At 45.3% G+C, this 23,490-nt stretch overlaps 1 protein-coding gene and 1 long non-coding RNA gene across 3 annotated transcripts; one reads left to right on the top strand and one right to left on the bottom strand.

Moving 5' to 3' along the window:
* The first annotated feature begins 359 nt into the window (after positions 1-359).
* Positions 360-19,559, top strand: LOC125392464 (uncharacterized). Its single transcript, XR_015004692.2, has 4 exons — positions 360-409; positions 15,135-15,305; positions 16,396-16,485; positions 16,863-19,559. It is a non-coding gene; the product is annotated as an uncharacterized LOC125392464 (long non-coding RNA).
* A 707-nt stretch (positions 19,560-20,266) lies between these two features.
* Positions 20,267-21,870, bottom strand: Defb136 (defensin beta 136). Of its 2 annotated transcripts, XM_085698099.1 has the most exons (3): positions 21,674-21,870; positions 21,103-21,277; positions 20,267-20,487 (listed from the first exon to the last, which is right to left on the bottom strand). In XM_085698099.1, the coding sequence occupies exons 2-3, from the start codon at positions 21,155-21,157 to the stop codon at positions 20,315-20,317; spliced, it is 228 nt and encodes a 75-aa protein (XP_085554225.1). In that variant the 5' UTR covers positions 21,158-21,277; positions 21,674-21,870; the 3' UTR covers positions 20,267-20,314. The 2 variants fall into 2 exon arrangements, with proteins under 2 accessions (XP_085554225.1, XP_048277770.1); XM_048421813.2 differs by lacking the exon at positions 21,674-21,870 and having other exon boundaries at positions 21,103-21,346.
* Positions 21,871-23,490: the final 1,620 nt, after the last annotated feature.

Raw genomic sequence — 23,490 nt, 5'->3', positions numbered from 1 at the left:
ACGGAGGCCCTTATGTTCTGCAGGTTGCCATCAATCTGCAAAACCCAGCAAACTGTTAACGAAAAATAAATAAATAAAAAAATTTAAAAATTTCTCGCTAATAGAAACTCTAGTGCCCCCTACTGGAGTATTCAGGTACTGCACCTATGCCTGTACCATTCCAATGCAATCTAACTTATGTGAAAAATGTGAGCTTGTGTGGCTCTGCCTGCTATTTATAAGTATATGTGCAGAAATAGCTCTCAACGTCACTTTAAATGATGAACACAGCCTCCAGATGGCAGGCTCGTCTGTCTGGGTTGGAATCGAGGTTTCGACAAAGGTTCTGCGGTACTGTAATGATTTGCTTTTTCTCTGCAGGTGTCTAAAGCCAGCGTGGTGAAATAGTCACATCTATGAAAACTTACAGGTACTCATATTGGGACCTGGTTTTATGTGCTTGTCTGGTGTTTAAAATAGCCTGTCATGTTAGCAGTGGTAATCAAATTATATAGCATAACTCTCTGTATTATGCTATATGAGATTCTGCATTATCACATGTTGTATACGTACTTCCATATAAGGGTAACCAATAGCAACAACGTAGATGGCTGGAGAGATGACTCAGCAGTTAAAAAGTGCTTTCTACTCTTGCAGAAGACCTTGGTTCCGGTCCCAGACCTTATATGATAGATAACTCACAACTGTCTGTAACTCTAGTTCCAGGGGATCAGACAACTTCTGACCACTCAAGGCATGAGGTACACACTTGATACACATACATACACAGAGATGCTCGCATATACACATAAAATAAAAATGAAATAAATCTAAAAACCAACACCACTCACAAAAATGTGCAATGTGCTGTCTGGTCTCCTGCAGCAACTGGGTTAACAGCAGAAGTACTTCATGTTTACCGGCAATGGTTGTCATTCCCAGGCTTTCTGGAGTGGATCTGAGTAACCGAGCAGCCCTCAGACTCCTGTGTGGCCTAGAGAAGAATGGTGTCCTTCAGCATAGGTGACAATAGGAAGACATATGTGACAGATTCATTTATCTGCCGTTGCAAACCACAGTCCTTTTCCCTGGGAAGATTTGGCAGGAACCATCAGAACGTGGACAGCATAGAATCTGGACCGTGCAAAGAAGAACTCACAGGAGACAGAAGAGGTTGCCGAGAGGATCACATTAGGTCAAGGTTACAGCTGCAGATGTGGTCACGCACCTCACTCTCCCATTGTGTGGCCTCGGTTCAGAGACACCTTGCAAAGCCATTCTGGTACAGGTTCCGAATATCTTAGAAAAAACCTTTCCAGGCACACCCTGCACTTTTATTAACGTTACATGTGTATTTCATTTAGGTTGTTTCTATACATTTTAAAAGTATAGCTGGGTGGTGGTGGAACATGCCTTTAATCCGAGTACTTGGGAGGCAGAGACAGAGGGATAGTTGTGAGTTGGAGGCCAGCGTGGTCTACAGAGCGAGTTCCAGGACAGCCAAGGTTACACAGAGAAATACTGTCTCAGAAACCCAAACAATAGCAACAACAAATAAACAAAAAACAACAATAAAAAGCCTGTGCTACAGGTTTAAAAGTGATTGCTTTGAGTTGTATCTTGGGATTTAAAAAAAAAGTCTTCAGTTGCTGACTTCAAAGCAAGATGAGAATCCTGAGGTTCCAGGCATAGAGAGAGAATTGAAAGACAGTGTTAAGTATGAGCTGGTTTCAGTGGCTGGAGTTTGGGCTGGACAGGTTCTGAGCACCGGGAAGTAGATCCTGTTGACCAGGAATTAGATCCTGTTGTCCAGAAGATATTGCATCTCACAGTGTGTATAGTGGGGTGATGAGTTCGGAGGCCTGTAGAAGATAGCTGGATCCAAGGGCTCACATAAATTAGGGCCCTTGAAAGGTGGAATGTTCAGTGGATTGAAAAAACCCACTGCTGAGGGAGGCTTTGTTTAGGGCTTTAAATGGGACAAAAGTCTCCCATGTTAAATGCTGATCTTGAGCAACTCAGAAGTCCATCCAGGGATGAACTCACAGACAACTGTAATATATACATAAACTTAAGTATTGCTTTGCCTTAAAAGGGGGAAAATTAGGGTTGAGGAGATGGCTAACAGGTAAAAGCTATGGTTGTACAAGCGTGAGGACCAGAGTTCGAATCCCCAGAACTCACTTAAAAAGCCAGGCATGTCCGTGTATCTGTGGCCTCGGTGTTGCAGTGGTCAGAGAAGGGAGAGTTGTTGGAGCTTGCTGGCCACGGGCCTAGCTTCAGGCTCAACGGAGACCCTGCCTCAGGTAAAGAGAGTAGAGAAAATTACAAAAAAAAAAAAAAAGGCTAGCCCTAATTCAACTCTTTTCTGGATTTAACTCTGCTGGGGCCGTTACTTTTCAGTAAACCCCTCTCTATCATGTGAGCTAGGTAGATATGGTAACACGTGACTCCGAGTCTTCACTGCCTCATCTCCGTGCTTACCTCCTTTCTCACCTCTAACACATTTGTTAATAATAACATAATAAATATGTTAACCTCTAACATATTTGTCACGGAAAGTAAGACCTCTCAGAAACTGTGTTTGAATCATCAACTCTAAAGCTAGTGCGTTACAATACTGTGGTTTCTTTTCATAATTCCACAAGTAATAGAGAAACTTACTTCCGTTACAGAACAACTCAGGTCATGTGTCTATGCAAAAGATACTTCCTTTGCCTTCATTCCAGTCCTGACATTTTGCTGTGTGAATCTTCCAGAGCTCCATGCTCCCTGACACTTTGGGGTCTGTGTATGGTGTCAGAGTTGTCTTTTATTATCAACTTGAAACAAGCAAGAGTCATCTGAGAGGAGAAACTCAGCTGATGGACTGTTTAGCTCAGATTGACCTGTGGGCAGACATGCTGTGGGGGAGTATATTGATTGTTAATTGATGTGGTAGAGTCCAACCCACTGTGGGTGGCACCCTTTTTTGGGGCACGTCATCCTGGGCTACATAAGAAAGCTAACTAAATGGAAGCCCAAATAAATCCGTAAGTAGCATTCCTTTGTGGCTTCTGCTTCCTGTTCCTGTTTGAGTTCCTGTCCTAACTTCCTTCCACAACGGCCGGAGACCTGAAAGTATAAGCCAGATAAATTCCTTCTTTCCCCAGGTTGCTTTTGATCCAAATGTTTTACCACAGCAGCAGAATGGAAACTCAAAGATATGCATAATCCATAATGATACTCATAATCCATAACGATATTCATAATCCATAATGATATGCACAATCCACAACGATATGCATAATCCATAACAATATTCATAATTCATAATGATGTGCATGATCCATAACAATATTCATAATCAACAATGATATGCACAATCCATAATGATATGCATAATCCATAACAATATTCATAATCCATAATGATAGGCATAATCCATATAAATTGGGAGAGCTTCCTCTGTGTATAAAGACATTTTTTGTTTCTGACTGATACACAGTGACACACAGACCTGGTTTGCTATACTCTAGTATATTTAATCACTCTGCCAAGTGACATTTAGCTTGTTTGTAACTTTTGCTACTATGAATAATTCTGTAATGAAACTTCTCTTGTGTGTACACAAAGGTTTCTCTTTTGGGGAGACAGGAAGGGTAGACAGTGAAGAGAAGACACATTTAGCCTTTTTATGTTTAGTATCTAGGACTGGCCTTTCAAGAGGACTAGGCTAACACACACTTTTATGACCGAATGAAATGACCCGGCTTTTCAACCTCTCAACCAGAATTAGTTAGCTCTTTTAAAAGATTCACCCTCCGATTGCTCTTTTCTTTCTTTAGTGTGGTCCAGACACATGGACTCAAGCATGTCTGCCCCCACTCCCCGCCATCCATCTACCTTCACCTCCCTCCTTCCCATCTACTTCTCTGCAATGCATCACACAGACATACTTCATATGTTCACACTCCGTGTCCAAGTTACATAGTGTCTCAGATACCCACCCATATGGTCAGAAGTCAGAGGATGGAGAGAGAGACCCGGGGGTTTGTAAGCTCACACCCACATGTCACAACACACAAAGAGCATCCTTTCCAGTGGCGATAAGAATATTAATGGGAAAAGTGATGTTGGACTATCTCATTTCCCCATGTGGGCGGCCCAGATAAGTGGCAGCCGAGATCTGGACAATAGCACCCAGCCTGACAGCCTCTGGGCAGCTTCCCCCATCCTGGGACTTCCACATCAGGGCTGAGTCGGGACAGGGACACAGCTTGGAGTAGGCCAGAAGAGTGGACAGGGACAGCCAAGGTGGAGGACCTAAACCCACAAGTAGGGGGACCTTGGAACTCACAGCCGCCCTGAACCACCAAGAGGGGACAGCAGGAGATCAGAGTCTCTAGAGCAGTGGTTCTCAATCTTCCTAATGCTGCAACCCTTTAATACAGCTTCGCATGTTGTGGTGACCCCTGAGCATAAAATTCTTTCATCGCTACTTCATAACTGTAATTTTGCTACTGTTATGAATCGTAATGTATATATCTGTGTTTCCCAATGGTCTTAGGTGATCCCCATGAAAGGGTTGCTTGATCCCTAAAGGGGTTGCCACACACAGGTTGAGAACTGCAGCTCCCGTGTGGCAGTGGAGGATCTAAGGCTGTGTCAAGGCAAGAGGCTGAACTCAGAGAATACGGGGCTCAGATTCACAAGACCCCTTCCTTTCTCTGTCCCATCCCCCCAAAAATGTGAAGGATGGAGCCTGCTTCTCCCGCCCTGCGCCCTCTTTCCCCTACCTCACCGACTGTATGATCTGTATCCTTTCATAGTTCAGCGAGAGCTGCATCTGATACCATGGTCCAAATTCCGCCTATGTCGGCTCCTCTTGATAGCCACTTTAAGTCACCCCTTCTGCGTGCCAGCTTGCGGTGTGGGGAAGGTACCCTGGAGACCAGCGGTTGTGAGCGGGGCTCTGCCTTCTGAAGCTGGCAGGCTCCATGAAGAGCCTACTTCTCTCATCTCTGTGGTCAGGGCTAGAGAGATGGTCAGAGTGTATGGGACTCCCCGTACACAGCAAGCTGAAGGCTCAAGCATGGCCCGGGATGGAAGAATTTAGGCACTTCCACTTGAGGGATGGTGCGATGGCTAATCTTTGTTGTCAACTTGGCATACTTGGGCAGAGGGAACCTCAGCTGAGAAACTGACTCCATCAAGCTGGCCAAGGAGCATGCCAGTGGTGGCTTTTTCTTGACTGCCAATTGACATAGCAGGGCACCGTGCTCAGTGGACAGTGCCATCTCTAGGGCCAGGTTGGGCTAGAAAGCTAGCTAATCATGAATGGGAGCAAGTCAGTGAGTAACGTCCTCCATGGTCCTCGCTTCTGCTCCTGCTTGAGTTCCTTCCCTGACTTATCTCCGTAAGGTAAGAGGTAATAAACCTTTTCCTCCCTAAATTGTTTTTGATCCTGGTATTTATCCCCACAACAGAGTAAACTAGAACAGCTGGTGTCCTGGTCACGGGTCACAACCGTGGAAACTTGTCACGAGTGATTCCCCATAGTAGTGTTCTGGGTGGAGAAGGTCAGGTGCTTGAGAGTGCATGTGTGTATGTGTGTGTCCATGCATGTGGTGGTGGTGGTGGTGATATGTGTGTGTGTGTGTGTGTGTGTGTGGTGCATGTGTGTATGCATATGGTGTGATGTGTGCGTGTGTGTGTAGCTGGTGTCATGGCAGTCAGATTCTGGGGGTACACTCCTAGACAGGCATGGACACAGAGAGTTGCATTCCTGTAACCCCCATACTCTCTGCTCCCTTTCTCTGGGAACACTATGAACTTTCTGCTCTCCAGCCCAGTGGAGACCTCAGACCAGTTTTGTTTTCTTACTGAAATCTGGCTTCCCCAAAGAAGTGACAGCCTGGTCCCTGTGGCTTGTGCTCAGGCATCAGGAACTGTACCCAAAGAGTTTCCATCCCACCAGCACCTGTCGGGACTAGAAAAAGTCAGATGTATCTAGCCAAAAAGTTTGTGAAAGTGATTTAAGGTTAAATGTCAGGAAGATCAAATGTAGCTGGCGGATCAAATAACCAGAGTGAGGCAGAGGTGCCGAGCTACTGATGTGGAGCTGCACAAGGAACTCAGAGCAGATAGAAGGTTATAAGTTGGAGGGGAGAGTCAAGGAGAGCTGGGAGTATTTTAGAACACAGTTCTCAAATGTTTTGGACGGCAGTATCTCAGTGTCTTCCAACAACACACCTTCACTTTTCTGTACAGCCAAAGTGCGGCTGGTCCTCTGCAGTTCACACACCTATATCCTTAAAACACGCGACTGGGAAATGACCTAGACGGTGACATGGATTGGAGAATTTGCCGTGGACTATCAGCATCTGAGTTTGGATCCTGGCATCTCTGTAATAAGCCAGGGGCAGGAACATCCAAGCTTATACCTCAGCACTAAGGAGAGCCAAGACAGGAGGATTGCTAGAGCTCGCAGGTTCCCAGCTTAGTTGGGGGGGGGGCGGCTGGGAAAAGGAGAAGGGGGCATGGGGGGGGCTGTACATACCTCAAAAGAATAAAGTCAAGAGTGATAGAGGAAGACACAATTTGCTCTCTTCTGGCCTACATGTGCACACACACACACACACACACACACACACACACCACGCACATATACACCATATTGACACACAAACACACACCAGAAAGTGTGGCATCTTCCCAACACTAAGAAAAACAGTGGGTGTTTGAGGTGAGAGATGTGCCAATTGCTCATATCTGATCACTGTGCATCATATATCTTATCAAAGGTTACCTGTATTCCAGAAATGTGTACAGCTGCTTTGTGTCACTAATTAAAAAAAAAGATTTGGTTTTATTTTATGTGTCTGTATGAGTGTATGTGCACCTGTGTGTTCAGATACATATGTCTATGTGCACATAGAGGTCAGGAGGTCAGGAGGTCAGGAGGTCAGGAGGTCAGGAGAGGGCATCATCGGATGTGTTCTATTACTGTTTACCTGTTCCTGTGAAGCAGAGGCAGGGTCTGTCCCTCAACCTGGGGGTCCTGTTTTGTTTTGTTTGCTGGGCTAGAATTCAGCAAACTCTGATCCTCCTGTCTCTGCTCATGTCTGAGTTGGTGTTCCAGGTGCGTGTGCTGGATGCCTGACTTGTCATGTGGGTACTAGGATTCAAACTGTGGTCCTCAGAATTTCAAAGCAAGTACTTTTAACTATTTCTCCAGCCCCACTTTGGGTTATTGTTTAAAGCAGGGCTTTGAAACTTTCTCTGCTTTTGGTCTGGGAAATTTTTATGTACTCTCAGGCATAGAGATCTAGAAACACACACACACACACACAAGTCAAACATTTACTCATAATAGTTCGTAAAGAAATGTATTTTAATTTATTTGATCACGTATTTGTATTGCGTGTGTCTGAGCACTTGCATGCATGTGCCCACAGAAGCTAGAAGGATTAGGACCCTGTGGAACTGGTGTTACAGGAAATGATGACGTGTCTGACATGGGCTCTGGGACGGAACCACAGTCCTGAAGCAGAGCAGTTCTCACCCTTGATCATGGGGCAGTCTCTCCAGCCCTAAGCAATTTATTTAAAACACTTCTTTGGGGGCTGGAGAGGTGGCTCAGAGGTTAAGAGCACTGACTGATACTCCAGAGGTCCTGAGTTCAATTCCCAGCAACCACATGGTGGCTCACAGCCATTTCTATAATGAGATCTGGAATGTTGTATCCATAATAAATAAATAAATAGATAGATAGATAGATAGATAGATAAATAAATCTTTTAAAAAACCCACTTCTTTGGTATGCATAGGTTGTTTTTATTTACTAAAAGCAAATTTGCATACTAATGAGATCAATGTGCTTGTTGATTGTTGATTCTTACATAAAGAACTGAGGTTGGACTGGATATTTGATCCTGCAGAATGTGGAACATCAGTAGCTTTCAGAGTCGATCTAGAGTTTGAATTTATAGTGCCGTGATGGTTGCAGAGTGTATTGGTTAGCACTCTGGATTCTAAATTGACAATTGCCTGTTCTGAGACTGTTTCACCTAAGTACACAGTACAAAGTGGCAGAAATGTGTTTAGGGCTGTTTCAGAGACCGTGAGAAATTCTGTTTTAACCTGGATACAAAATTCACGTGGTGATCTCTTTTAATTTTATTTTATTTTTATTTATTCATTTATTCATTTACATCTCCAACAGATTTACTTTTTAAAATAAATGGCCTAAGGGGTGGGGGGGCACAGAAGTGTGGACTAGAAAATAAATACAAATGGATGCGGACTTGCTAATTTAACTACAAACTAATATAGAGGACGATGCCCTGTTATGCCACGGACCGGCTCAGGGGAGCCACTCAGACCGTGGGAGAAGCAGGGTCTTGGTAACAGGAAGGCACAAGTTCAGCGAATGACAGACAGACACAACTCTAATGAGGTTTGAATCTGTTGCAATTTTACTCAATTCAAGCATCACTTTTATGGGATTACAAAAGGAAGTTGGCAGACATAAAAGCTTACATAAAAAAAATGATTACAGGCAGTTGATTATTCTCAGCAAGTCTTGTGGTCAGGGTCAGGTGGGCAGAGCTTTTCTTTGAAATTCGTCTCACACCACTAACCAACTGCGCTTTCTCATGGCCCTAAATCATATCTGCCCTCGAGGTAGCCCAAATACTATTCTTCAGGATTCCGCCCCCCCCAGGGTTTGCTCCAATATTGAATGGCTGGCTTCCTGTTGTCAAGAACAGCCTGCCTTTCTTTCCTATCTAAAATGCACCAGAGGTTTCTCATTCTGGCTAGCCACTCCATGAATGTTAACTCATGCCACTCCATATGTTCTCCTTCATAATTTACCCATCTTCTACCATCATGAGTTCTTTCTGTTCTAGGGTATCCATAAATTCCCCCAGAGAGCGCGCCGGAGTCTTAATCATCACATTAATGGCCTGAATCAAGGGAGGGGACTGGTGCATCAGTTCCTCCGTATTCAAGGAACCGTTGGGAATGTTTCCTGGTTCCTTGAACAGACTAAGTTTTGGTCAAGAGAAAAGTAGAACAGAAGAAGAAAATAGCAGAGCCAACGCAAGAAACCACCGCCAGGAACAAAGTGAACGAGGTTGTTGAGGCTGATCAGGCACCAAACTCGAGCAGGCTGCCAGGGGGCCGCCGGGGGCCAAGCCCCAGGAAGCACGAGCCCCTCATTTCGAGACGGCCACCACCTGAGAGGCATTTTGTCACACAGGCGGGACAGCCGTGGATGTGGCACTGTTAAAACACAACAGATTCAAAATGAGCTGCTCCCTTAGCAAGGCTGGAGATTCAGTCACAGGTATTTGGAATTAAGGAAGCAGTCCTTGTTTTGGTGTGGATCACTGGATGTCTGGCACAGTCTGTGCTTTTAACCGGAGTTGAACAGAACAGTGACCACCTGACCCAGGTAGAAAGAGATAAAAAGTCTGGTGTCCTGTGTCATATAGCTGCCAATGTTTTGCTCAACAGGAAGGGTTGTGATTTCTTGTCACACTCCTGCTTGATACGGGTGGCAACATCCTTCTCCATCAGCTAGTTGCACACTCCACAAGTCCTGAGTACTGTTGCATCTCTTCTGAAATGTCTGCATTTTTATTTTTATTTATTTTTTTTCAAATTTATTTACTTTTATTTTATGCGCACTGGTGTTTTGCCTACATGTTTGCCTGATCTTGGAGTTACAGCCAGTTGTGAGCTGCCATGTGGGTGCTTGGAATTGAACCCAGGTCCTCTGGAAGAAGTCAGTGCTTTTAACTGCTGAGCCATCTCTCCAGCCCCAATGTCTACATTTTAAAATCACTGTCTTCCAGTCACATGTAGTTGCTTTGAAGCAGAAGCCTGCCAGTTGGTTGCTGCGGGCCTCCTGGGGGAGGGACTGGAGCTGCTCAAACAGCAGAAGCTGTGGCACAGCTGTCGTGTGTGTGTGTGTGTGTGTGTGTGTGTGTGTGTGTGTGCGCGCGCGCGCGTGTGCACGCACTACGACATGTGTGCTAGGACTATTTGCTGGAGTCTGTTCTCTCATCTTGTTTGCCCAGTGTGGTGACTTGAAAGAAAAGCCCATAGGCCCATGGGCACTATTTGAAAGGATTAGGGAGGTATGACCTTGTTTGAGCGGGTGTTGTCTTGTTGGAGGAAGTGTGTCACTTAGGGTAGGCTTTGGGGTTTCAAATGCTCAAGCCAAGCTCAGTGTCTGTCTCTTCCTGCTGTCTGTGTATCCTGATGTAGAACTCTCAGTTCCTCCAGCACCACGTCTGCCTGCATGGTGGCATGTTTATGCCATGCTGATAATAGATGGCCTCTAAGGCTGTGAGCCATCCCGATTAAATGTTTGCCTTTCCAAGAGTTGCCCTGGTCATGGTGTCTCTTCACGGCAACAGAATGCTAACTAAGACACCCACTATTTTTTTTTTAAAAACTAAATCCAAGTCAGCAATTCAAATACCAATTCTGAAAATCTGGCATTCAAGCAGAGTACTCTCCCAAGATACACACTGATGAGTAATTGGGGGTGGATACTAAGGGTCTTTGTTTTCCAAAATCAAACTATTGTGTTTCCATAAGAGCAGAAAACTTAGTTTGTGCAGTAGTTGTGTGTCCTTGAAGGATCACCGACCCTCCTTTCTCAATGTTCTCAGCCAGCATCTTTCCCACATGAGTGGTGGGAGGCGGTACCTGTTAAAAAGTCAAGATATGGAAGGAGAAGTCTAGCAAAATCCCAGAAAGCTCTTGCAGGCATTTGGGAGCAGGGTGGGAATGCAGGGTCTGGGGGAGACAGTGAGCCTCCAAGGCCCTTCTATCTCAGGTTAGCGTCTGATCATCTGTCCCATGGTGCAGAGGCCAGCCCATGGTGACACCTGTTGAGAAGAGACATCACTGGGCTGGAGCCTCTACAGAGGCACATGAAATGGCTGGAAGACTGGCCGGGGACACTGTTTACTTGGGGGAGCTTCCAAGGTACTTTCTTCACCTGCTGTCCTCTGGGGGAAGGGGTGACCTAACACAGGTGTTTTCCAATGAGGAACAAGATCCACTCCTCGCCCAGTGATTGCTTCCTCCCCTCTTCTTTTCCCGTGTTCTCCTTCTTCCCCTCCTCCTCCACCTTGAGATAAAGTTTGTCTCCCAGGCTGGTTTTGAACTCACTACATGGCTAAGGAGAATCTTGGTGTTTTGATCCTCCGGCCTCCGTCTCCTGAGTGCTAGGATTATGAAAACTGAACATCACTGTAGTTGGTTTATGCTGTGTTGGGAACGGAGGCCCAAGCTTCACGCCTGCAAGTCAAGCAAGCACTCGACGAACCGAGGTATGATCACGGCCCTCAGCTAATCATTCTAAAGACAGGCGCCTGCAGTGCACACATAATCACAACATGTGCTGTCCTGGGTAGGCGTGGAAAGGCCAGTGGGTGTCCTGCAATCCAGTATATGGGAACTCCAGCTGCCTTTGGGAAGGACACCCAGCCCCTGTTCACACACTCAATAGGTGGAACATTCAGACTGATGGGGATGGAGGAGCCAGGGAGAGCTGACCTCCTTCCTAGGTAGCCGCCAGAGGGACCCTGGTAACAAACATGCTGCACAGTTGTGGACCGCTTCCTTCGTGTGGAGCATGGGCACTGATCTAGTTGTTCACTTGATTCTTACAAGGGCTTGGAGAGGAGAACAGCTGTGCCCGCTTTGGTAGATTCCACACCAAGTTCTAGAAAGGTGATACAACTACACTTAAGGTCACATACTGTGGAAGGCTCTAGAGCCTGCCTGTGTGTGAACAACGACACAAACACCATCCTTTTCATTTTTTTAAATTGATTTTTTGAGCTCTACATTTTTCTCTGCTCCCCTCCCTGCCTCTCCCTTCCCCTTCAACCCTCTTCTATGGTTCCCACGCTCCCAATTAACTCAGGAGATCTTGTCTTTTTCTACTTCCCATGTAGGTTAGATCTATGTAAGTCTCTCTTAGAGTCCTCATTGTTGTGATTTGTAGGCTGTTTTTTTTTTTGATTTATGTCTAAAAACCACTTATGAGTGAGTACATATGATAATTGTCTTTCTGGGTCTGGTTACCTCACTCAAAATGATGTTTTCTAGCTCCATCCATTTGCCTGAAAATTTCAAGATGTAGTTATTTTTTTCTGCTGTGTAGTACTCCATTGTCTAAATATACCACATTTTCCTTTTCCATTCTTCAGCTGAGGGGCATTTAGGTTATTTTCAGGTTCTGGCTATGACAAACAATGCTGCTATGAACATAGTTGAGCACATGTGCTTGTGGCACTATTGAGCATCCTTTGGATATATACCCCAAAGTGGTATTGCTGGGTCTTGAGGAAGGCTGTTTCCTAATTTTCTGAGAAATCGCAACACTGACATCCAAAGGGGTTATACCAGTTTGCACTCCCACCAGCAATGCAGAAGTGTTCCCTTTACCCCACAACCTCTCCAGCATAAGTTGTCATTGGTGTTTTTGATCTTGGCCATTCTTGCAGGTGTAAGATGGAATCTCAGAGTTGTTCTGATTTGCATTTCTCTGATGACTATGGATGTTGAACATTTCCTTAAGTGTCTTTCATCCATTTTAGATTCCTCTGTGGAGATTTCTCTGTTTAGGTCTATATTCCATTTTTTTTATTGGATTATTTGTTCTTCTGGTGACCAATTTCTTGAGTTCTTTGTATATTTTGGAGATCAGACCTCTGTCTGATGTGGGGTTAGTGAAGATCTTTTCCCATTTTGTAGGCTGTTGTTTTGTCTTGTTGACGGTGTCCTTTGCTTTACAGAAGCTTTTCAGTTTCAGGAGGTCCCATCTACTAATTGTTTCTCCCAGTGTCTGTGCTGCTGGGGTTATATTTAGGATGTGGTCTCCTGTGCCAATGCATTCAAGTGTACTTCCCACTTTGTCTTCTATGAGGTTCAGTGTGGCTGGCTTTATGTTGAGGTCTTTGATCTATTTGGACTTGAGTTTTGTGCATGGTGATAGATAAGGATCTATTTTCATTTTTCAGCACATTGATATCCAGTTATGTCAGCATCTTTTGTTACATATTCTTTTATTCCCCTTTGATATTTTTGTTTCTTTGTCAAAAATCAGGTGTTCAAAGGTGTGTGGATTGATATCCAAGTCTTCGATTCGGTTCCATTGGTCCTCCTGTCTGTTTATATGCCAACGCCAGGCTATTTTCAGTACATGAACACCATCCTTAAATGTTGGAGCTGATGGGAAAAAGACACTAGCATTGCCACCAGGGTAGTCACACGTCTGATGGAATGAAGTGGCCTCCCCATCACCTGTAGGAGGCTTCTCCCACACCGCTGAAGTGCCAGTGTGGGCCATGGGGTATGGGACTGTGGAACAGTTTGAGTCCTAGACTTCACTTTCTAGACTGGGTAAAATGACTCCACAGGACAGTGAAGGCATTATGGCCATGGTACCTGTGACTGAGGTACCTGTAGTATCTTTAAGTAGCAGAGGCTGTGTAAAAGGAGCCTCCTGGGGTTGGGGAGGTGGCTCAGTCACTAAAGTACCTGCTTTGTAAGCAGCAGGACCTGAATCGGATCCCCAGTATTCATGCAAAAAAAAAAAAATCAAAACCTAAACCACAATAACAACAAAATGTCAGAGTCACGAGTATGTGTATAATCACACACACACACACACACACACACACACACACACACACACACACACACACACAGCTTCCTCTGTCCTGTGCTTATTTGTGTGGTGGCTTTCCTTTGTGTCTGTGTGTACCCAAGGCTAGCACAAAGGAAGGTGGCTGAGAGAGCTCTGCCTGCAGGAGTTGAGCTCCCCCAGTGTCCAAGATCCATGAACAAGACTGAGTGAGGTGCCTCTGATTTGAAGGCTGCAGCTGAGGCTCCGCAGAAGCAGATTTGTGCGCCCAGTGCTGTGTCTGCTCCTCCCGATGCTCCCTCTGCTGGCCTGGAGCGTCATGGCTGATAGGAACCGGATCCTCAGATGAGGTCATTTGTTATGGTGGCAGCAGACGGGAGGTGGTGGGAGCAGGGGCCATGCAGTCTGCTGTCCCCTTGCTGGCGCCATAGAGTGGACGGCCTGGGTCTTGTCTGGACAGTGCCTCATGCTGGGGGCGGGGGTGATGAGAGGGTACGGGGACTCCCGAGGTCAGGGAACGCCAGGCAGCCCGTGCTTTGTTGGGAAGTCTGGAAGAGAAATGGGAGCGCAGTTGAGGGGCTGAGCCCTCCTCTTCTGTTGTTCCCTCAGGGAATTATGGGGATGGGGGTTGTCTAGTTGGTCCCGTGTGGACCCTGAACTAACCTACAACACTCAGAGGGGACCAAGCGGATCTGAGATCCGCTTTATTTTGCAAAACTTGTGGTGTTTGCTATTATCCTAGGAGGTCTCTCCAGCTTCTCGGGTTTTCAGAGGCCGCCACCCAGGAAAGCTTGGCTATTTTTTTTTCTAGAGCGATGTGACCCACTTCCTAGTGCTACTGACAGATGTCAACATGTGCCAGCCTATGCCATGTCCACACACATGTTCCCAGAGTGTTCTCAGAATTCTTCATCCCTCTCATCACCCACCAGAGACAGCTACTCCCCTACTTCTGACAGTGCAGTGCCCCTAAAGTCTAAGTGAGTGGCAGCCAGTGGGGTCCCTGTCCTGTCTAACTTCTATTCCTCATTGTTTGTCTGGGAGGTTGCCTGCAAGGCTGTGCTGTTGTGAGTAGCAGAAGCCGTTCTTAGCTTGGGTGTGTGCCAGTACAATAACACCCCAATATTGGGCTACTTAGATGGCTCAGGGTCACCTCTGTTCCACCCCCAAAACGTATGTGCACAAAGAGATAGAATGGAAAAAAAAAAGATGTGCAAAACTGACTTCTGACCTCCACAGATGGGCTATGGCGTGTACACACACACACACACACACACACACACACACACACACACACACCCCATATCTTTGTAGAAGGAATCTCAAGGGTTTTTTTATTAACATTTGAAAAGTTTTACTTGAAGCTATCAATTCAACTTCTCAAAATGTATTATCTGTTGTTCCTAATTATTTTCCTTTTTGACTCTTCCATGAAGAAATGATTCCTCTGATGTCATCTATGATTATGTTTAATGACATTTGTATTTTATTTCAGGTAGGACAACGATAAAGTAACCCTCCGGCTCCCTCTTTGTAACTTCCTACCGCTGCGTCATTTGGAGTTTAGTCCAGGGCAATGCGTGTGATGAACCTCCAGCCTTACGTGCAGAGAGCTGTCAAGTGTCCCTGGCCCTAATTACAGAACTGCTGCTATCGCCTCCCTTTGGTGAGTCTGGATAATGGGCTCCGGTGTCTAGAAGGGGCTCAGGCTCACTCCTCACCGTCGGGAATTCTGATGCTTGAGGATTAGCCTGTGTGGTTCGAAGGTTTAGTGGGAGGGATTACATGCGATTGCTAAATTGACAGCTGTTGCATTCCAATGTGTACATCCTTTCATCCTTTTTGGATTCCTTCTCCAAAGGTTTCTTTCTTTCTTTCTTTCTTTCTTTCTTTCTTTCTTTCTTTCTTTCTTTCTTTTTTCTTTTTTTTTTTTTTTGAGACAGGGTTTCTTTATGTAACAACCCTAGTTGTCCTGGAACTCACTCTTTAGACCAGGCTGGCCTCAAACTCACAGAGATCCTCTGCCTCCCGAGTGCTGGGATTAAAGGTGTGCGCCACCACGGTGACAGTTGTGGTAGCACACGCCAGTAGGATTTACTGAAGGAGGCAGAGGCAGGAGGATCACGAGTTCGAGGCCAGCCTGGGCTCTAGTGCACACATTCGGTCCCACTCAATGTCTCTGGGTCATCAACTTACGTGTGTCTGTTCCGTGGCTATTGTTTTCCATCTACAGACAGGCAGCTGGAGTTTGGTAAGCACCTTTTCTAATGTCCCTCAACAAAGAGCAACAAGGAATTGGGTCCAGAGAGATGGCTTTCAAGTCTCCATTCATGTGCAATTAAAATAAAACTCCAATCAAAGCATTACTTTTGCTAAGTGTCTTCATGATCATATACAGCCGGAAATGGATTCTGTCCTCGTAATCAGTATTAGTAAACCCCCTCCCACCATCCCCATTCCTCTCCTACCATTATTGCTGTGAAGTTTGTATCTAAGTTTGTATCCAAGCTCACACTATTTTAGCTCTGTTTGGATCTTACAAACTTCAGATTGGAAGTGCAATGAAGCCCAAAGCCTGTGCTTGCGCCTCTTGCTGACAGAAGCAAAAACTAGCGGTTGTTTTCCTGTCCTGGTAGTTTCCATTGTCCAAACCTCCAGGGCTGAGGGAACCCCAGAACTTTCAAAGACCAGCACCGCCTCAGGGGGGAAGGGGTCAATGGTGGATTGCATTGACTTTTTATCTATGTTCTTTTTAGTCTTACCCAAGTTGGCAAGTGTCCATTTTCCCAAACAACAAAGATCGGAAGAGATAAAACAATTCTTAATTGTGGTCCATCACCAGAAATGTAACTGACAAGTCTCTCCCCTCTCTGAGCTCAGTTTTTCACTGATCTTCAGCCAGATGTGGCGTGTGTGTGCTGTGTGTGTGTGCATGCATGATTGTATGTGTGTATGTATTGTATGTGTGTGTGCTTACACATGCAGACAGGTGCTAGTCCATGTGTAAGACCCTTTCCTTGTACCTTGTGGGTTTTGGGGATCAAGCTCAGTTAGTCAGGTATAGCATCAAGCACCTTTACCCAATGAGCCATACTGTAAGGCTCCCTCCCAGTTCCTTTTAGTTGTACAGTCCAGTGCCATTTTAAGTGTAGACATGGTTATGCAATGAGTCTCTAGAACTTTCTCCAGCAAAGTCTCTTCTGTTACCGAATTCTGACTGCAGACCTTGCTCTGTGCTGCTTTTGACCAAAGAAAAGAAAACAACCGACAGTTGAGACCCTTTAGAAAAGCCTTGGAATTCTCCAGCATGCCCTCCGTGGACTGGAACCTGGTGTGCAAAGACTATGAAGATGTAAAATGGACGACAGCTGCCATATGGTGGTGAGAAGGAGCCATCGTCTATAAAACAGGCATTGTGGAGCCTCTACACAAGCCAGGAGCCGGAAAAGAGCCTCAGACATTAGGACGTTAGAACAGCAGGACTTGTGGGGAGATGGAACATTTTGGTATTTATAGGAATTGGTAGCTGCCGAGCTTGTAATCATTTGGTTTGGGTATTTATGACTGCTCATGGTCATTCACTCATCAAGGGAAAGGACGAGCCTGGAAGGCACTCCAGGGCTCCACACAGGCAAACGACCAGTGTTTGCTCACTTTAAAGAAAAGACAAGCAGCATAGGGGCTTTGTTGCACTTCCTGGCCGTAATCATCTCTCTTTCTACTGTTGTATATGTCAGGGGTGAATGTGTAGGCCCCAGTAACACTGAGGAGGAAAAACCTTCAAGAAGACAGAAGGCCACCACATCAGATTTTCATTTGTCCCCACCATTAACTGACAAACATGCCACTGGGGTGGTGTGGGAGGTCCTTCTGTGTATGTGCTGCCTTTGCTGGTTAATGAATAAAGAAGCTGCTTTGGGCCTGTGCAGAACAGAATAGCGCTAGGCAGGGAAAACTAAACTGAATGCTGGGAGAAATAAGGCGGAGTCAGGAGATGCCATGGAGCCACCAGAGGGGAAAGATGCGAGCTGCCAGTTGGAACCTTGCCAGGAGGCCACGAGCCTTGTGGTAAAATATAAAATAATGGAAATGGGTTAATTCTAGATGTAAGAGCTAGTTAATAATATGCTTAAGCTATTGGCCAAACAGTATTGCAAATAATATAGTTTTTGTGTAATTATTTTGGGTCAGGGCAGCGGGGAAACAAACAAGCAACCAACTACTACACTGGAATACAGGAAGATCGACTGAAATCAAGCAGAAAGAGAATTTCATTTCTGTAAATATATTTGCAAATTCAGATGTAGTGTATGTCCTTATAAACCAGCAAGCAGACAACATCATAAAACTGACATCTTAGGACTTGGGGATGCAAGCCTAGCTTTGAATCTGCATGTGTTGAACTATCCTGCATCTTTGGAACGTGGCAGTTAAATACTCCATCTGTTTCTTTCTTTTTTTAAAAAAAAATATTTATTTATTACGTATACAATATTCTGTCTGTGTGTATCCCTGCAAGCCAGAAGAGGCCACCAAACCTCATTACAGATGGTTGTGAGCCACCATGTGGTTGCCGGGAATTGAACTCAGGACCTTTGGAAGAGCAGGCAATGCTCTTAACTGCTGAGTCATCGCTCCAGCTCCCTCCATCTGTTTCTTATTTGGACTTTCAGTGTTTTTGTGATCCTGACATTGAACCTGGGCTCTTGTCCTTGTCAGACAAGTGCTCTGACACCCAGGCACTCTCTGAGAATCATAATTTTGAAGATCTAAGTCCTCTTTGTATTCTGCTGGGGAGAATTCCCTATCCTTTGTTTGCACCTAACCAGCAAAGTTAGAGAAACACCTTTGTATTATTGGTCCACATTATTATGGCTGTGGGGACCATAAAGAAAATGTGAAATCAGATGAAAGGTTTTTTTTTTAAACCTATTTTTCATTTTTATTTATTATTTTTGTTTGTTTTCAGACAGGATGTCATACAACCCAGGTGGTCCTTGGACGTCTGGTTACGCTGTCTCTGCTAGAATGCGGGTGTAATCCACTATGCCTGACTTGATCTACTACTTATATGTTCATTTTGTCAATTATTTTGTAAGCTTCTGTACCGCTCCCATCCTGTCTTTGGGTAAGGAGACAGACTTTACGGCGCCAATACAGGTTGCCACACATTGTAACTGCTTCCGGAGGGCGTTCCAAAGGGCTAACCAGGGCACCATGTCATCAGAGTCTAGCTGTGTGAACCCATCATGACCTTTAGGTTGTCCCCCTTTTTTTGCCAGAAATTTGAGGGCTAGAAGCTGAAGGCCTCTGGACAGGTGGGTCCTTCCTGTTGTACCAATAGAATATTCCTATGGCCACAGCTTTGGGAAAGACCACTCCTGAGATGAGGCAACCAACCACTCTCATGGCTCTGCAGTGAATTACAAGGATCTTGATGGAGTCCCGTGGTTCCGTCCCCCTTGGGGAGGGGCACACAGGAATGGATGCCTACAGCCTGGCACAACCCAGCTGTGTAGACCACTTCATCCTGAACATGCTTGTAATGATACATGGGCAAAAGTAGTGTTGTCGGGTGTGTGGGAACTTCAGGTCAAGGGCCTGTGTGGAGAGTCAGCAATGGAACTTAGAAACAGTTTATGGCTTTGAGCCTTAAAAGGAGTTCTGAGGGGTTAGTATTTCAGGGACCTGGTTGGATGCATAACTTCTCATTGAAACTACAGCTCAGCAAATCTCTTATACTTCCCAAGTGAGAAACAGTTCAGTGTAAACGAAAGCAGACTCGATCAAGATAGACGGGAAACTGTGTGTGTGTGTGTGTGTGTGTGTGTGTGTGTGTGTGTGTATCCCCAAATATGCAATTACACCCATTCAGTTTGTATATTACTTGCATGTATATGTTTTTAAGGCCTGACCATTTGGTATTGGATAATCAATTGGTGTGCTCTTTCTTGGAGAAATAAATGATGATGATGATGGTGGTGGTGGTGGTGGTGGTGGTGGTGATAACAACAAGGAAAAAAGCAAGTGAAAATGGGCTGGGTTCAAATGCAAGACAAACTAATTTACCGCTTGTGTGATCTTAGAAAAAATTACCAATTGAAGAAATCAAATTTTTGTTTTGAGGGGTAAGTAGTTTGATATATGCAAAGCAGTTTAAAGACTGATGATTTCATGGCAACTGTTGTTTCTACACTCAGAGAAGGTCCTTTCCTTGGGTCTGTGGACTTGTATGAACTTTATTATTTTTGTTTAAGTTTAATTGAACTTTATGTATGTGGTACTATCTGTGTGCCACATATATGAAGCTCCTGCAAAGGCCAGAAGAGAGCATCAGATCCCCGGAAACTGGAGTTATAGATGGTTGTGAGCTACCATGTGGGTGCTGGAAATCGAACCTGAGTCCTCTGGGAGAGCAACTGGTGCACTGAGCCACATCTCCAGTCCCAAGCAGGGATTTATGATTTAAGACAAGAAAGGAAGACCAGGCAGTGCCATTCACCGCAATGCTTCTTTGCAAGGAACATTTGGAACCTGGGAAAAAGCAGATCTGCCAGTGTGATCCCCATCTGCCACCCACAACCTCTCTTAACGAGCTCTTAGACTTTGAAGACAGATTGGGAACTCTTTATTACCCACACAGCTTTTTATTCGGAGCCGGGAAGCATACATAGGTCATATACCTTTGGACTGAGGAAGTACAAATTGTTTGTCCTTTACACAGCAGGACATTAGGTTGTTACAGAAGGCGACCCATACCCATCCAGGCCTACAGCCAAAGAAACAAAGGCCCTTGACTGCACTGCATGTTTGAAATTCTACACCTTTATTCCCGACCGCACAGTTACCTGAAGGAATAGAGAAAAAGGCAAATCAGTGTTCAGGAGGTGAAGAGCAAAGGTAGTCTCGTTTTTTTCCTGCTGGTGGAGGGTTTGGTGTCTGTTGATTCCCCTTTCCAGACTCCCCTCCTATCTCGGGGAGACTGTAGAGTCTAGGTCAGCAACAAGCGGGCATGGTGGCACACACCTTTAGCCCCAGTACCCTAGAGGCAGAGGCAGGTGGATTTCTGGGAGTTCAAGGCCTGCCTGGTCTACAGAGTGAGTTCCAGAAAAACCAAAGCTGCACAGAGAGATCCTGTCTCAACAAACAGAAGCTCGATTTAGAGGAAATAGGAATTTGGTGACTGAATAGGAATGCACACATCATGAAATGGGTTCCCCTCTCTAAAGATCCTGGGGATCTTCAGAAAATAGTGAGAAATAAGTAATGCAAAGAATGACACCCCGATACTCCTTACCCACATCCTAACCCTAACCTACCGGCTCCTCTCCTATGAGTGGAACTTTCCAAGCTTGGCTTATGTTATTTATTTGGCTGTTTGCTTGCTTGCTAATTTATTTGAATTTTAGGATCTGAGCCCTTAGGAGACCCTTACATATTCAGACCGACAGTTCTCCTCCTACCTGCAGGCAATGAGATCACCAGGAAGAAGAGTAACCCTGAAAGATGCAGGTGCATGGTTGTGGAGCATGCAGAGCTGAAACTGCCCAGCTAGCTGTCGGGAAGCTTCCTGTATAGAGATGTTCTGGGTTAGGTGCGGCTGGATTCTGGCTCTCTCTTCCGGGAAGATTTCAGTTCCTACAGGGTTAAGAAGAAGAGGAGAACCCCGTGCCATTCAGCGCTGCCTTTATTTCTGCAAACCACATGATGTGAACGCCCTCAGCGAAGGGCAGAGTGTCTCCACCAGCAGGGCGGGACACCCCACGTCATACCTAAGTACCTTCCTTCTCACCTCTTGAAAATTCAGGGGGAAAATGGCTGCATCATTTGCCTTCAAGACACACCAAAAGCCCAGGGTCCCAGAAACACTATTCCTGAGTACAGGTAACTCAAGACTGGGTAGAATAAAGGTAAGGAGGGCTCACAGTGTTCTAAAAAACAAAAGTGTTTCTTAACATGTCAACAAGGCCTGACCAAGAGTAGAAGCATTGATTAATTACTCATGGAGTAGAGTAGGGAATGGTCCTCACTTACTCTCCTGTCCAGAGACCAATGTAGATGAAGCAAAATTCCCAGGGGCACTTCCTTTTCCAAATGGTTGGCTTGAGATACCAATCACGGTGTGAGGACCTCAGGGGTCAGGGTAGAAGCTCCCGCTTCGGAATGACTGAGTTGGAAGTCTTGCTGCTTTCTCACGGGAGGGCCAGCTCTGTGCTGTGTTCACGGTTGGATGCCTAGACTCAGAAGTGGAACTGGACAATACAGCTCTGGAGCTAAATGTGGCCCTTGACCTAGCCACTAGGTTGGCACTGCTCGGGGCCAGTGATGAATGACTGACAGAACTTTGATTTTACTCTGCCCTTGGAGCTAGGCTGGTGGCCAAGTGGCCCACACACTTCAGTCTGTAAGATGTGAGCAGACAGTTTTATGGGTCACACTCTGTCTCGAAGGACTACTCTTTGAAGACTTTATTTAGCATCTCGGCTCCAGCTGCATCGTCTCCAGAACCAGGTGCATTGTGGGAAGGATTTCCTCCTTTTGAGGATATGAGAATAAAATGAAAAAAATGTATTCACGCTGGTATACTTTATTTTAAAAAATATGAGTGCACATATTTAAACAATGAATGTTCCCGTGGGGTGTGTGTGTGTGTGTGTGTGTGTGTGTGTGTGTGTGTGTGTGCATGTGGAGATCAAAGAACAACATTGTGGAGTTGTCTCCTTTTACCTTTACGTGAGTTCTAGGGATGGAACTCTAGTGGAGAGCCCTGCATTGTTGGTACTTCACCAGCTCAGCCATCTTGCTGGCACGCATGCTGGTATACCGTAAGTACTCATTATTACTAGTAAATAATCCATCATAGTAGCCATATTTTCTTTCTCCTTCAGAGACCTCCAAATGTCTTCTTGGTAATGGAAAACTGCTGAGAGCTGAGAGAATCTTGCTCTGGTCTCTACTTGGAGTTAAACTCGGGGTGAGACCATGACAGTGGGTTTTGCATTGGCGTGTTTTGGTGGCTAGTGGTGAGATGTCTCTTCCAAGGAAGGATTCTTTGCCATGAGAGCATCTTTCATTGGACTTCTGGTCTCACAGAGTTTCAGTCTCCTCCCAAACATCTGCTATCCATGAATGCAGGAAAGAGGCTTGGCCATTCTTTTAGAGATGGAAAATTAAGGCTCAGAGGGGTTGAAGGGGCCTGGAGAGAGAAACGGCTGCTGAAGCTGTGTCCTCCATGTGCACTTGTTAGTCAACAAACCCAAAATCATGTCTTTGTTTTGAATTCACACGCTAGCCCACCTTCCCAAGAATGATGGCTGGCAGTGTAACAGAAGGAAAAGATGCTTTTTATAAAAACAGTCTTTCTCAGCATCACTAATTACCTAGAAATACTAATGAAAGTTGGAGGTGCTTATTTGGTTCCAATAAGAATGACTGATACAGAAAGACTAAAGTTAACAGCTGCTGGGGAGGGTAAGGAAAAAGGGGAACATTTGTACACTGTTGGCTGGAATGTAAACTGGAAGAACCATCATGGGCAATAGCATGGAAGGTCTTTCAGAAATTGAGAGACAATGACCTTGTGATCCAGAAATGTTACTAGTGGGGATTTATTAAAAGGAAATGAAATCAGCATCCCAAGAGACAACCAAACCTCTATATTAATTGTGGAAACTCTTCACAATATCTAAGACATTGAAACAACCGGTATGTCTATCAACTGATGACTGGACAAAGAAAACGGGGTGTCTATATTTAACATTTATCACCCTGACATGGGTGAAACTGGAGATCTTGTAGAGTGAATTAAGAAGGAGTACCACGTGATCTTGAGTCGAAAGCATTGACCTCAC

Source organism: Myodes glareolus, chromosome 12 (genome assembly GCF_982192425.1).
Source record: "Myodes glareolus chromosome 12, mMyoGla1.1, whole genome shotgun sequence".
NCBI classification, from domain to species: domain Eukaryota; kingdom Metazoa; phylum Chordata; class Mammalia; order Rodentia; family Cricetidae; genus Myodes; species Myodes glareolus.
Note: the sequence above shows the minus strand (reverse complement) of the source record. Positions and strands in the feature narration are given on the sequence as shown.

Coding starts and splice junctions, on each gene's coding strand:
- Defb136 (XM_085698099.1), bottom strand. CDS start 21,157: ATGCACCTGCATCTTTCAGGGTTACTCTTCTTCCTGGTGATCTCATTG. Junction 20,488..21,102: donor GGTGATCTCATTGCCTGCAG/GTAGGAGGAGAA, acceptor CTATTCCTTCAG/GTAACTGTGCGGTCGGGAAT.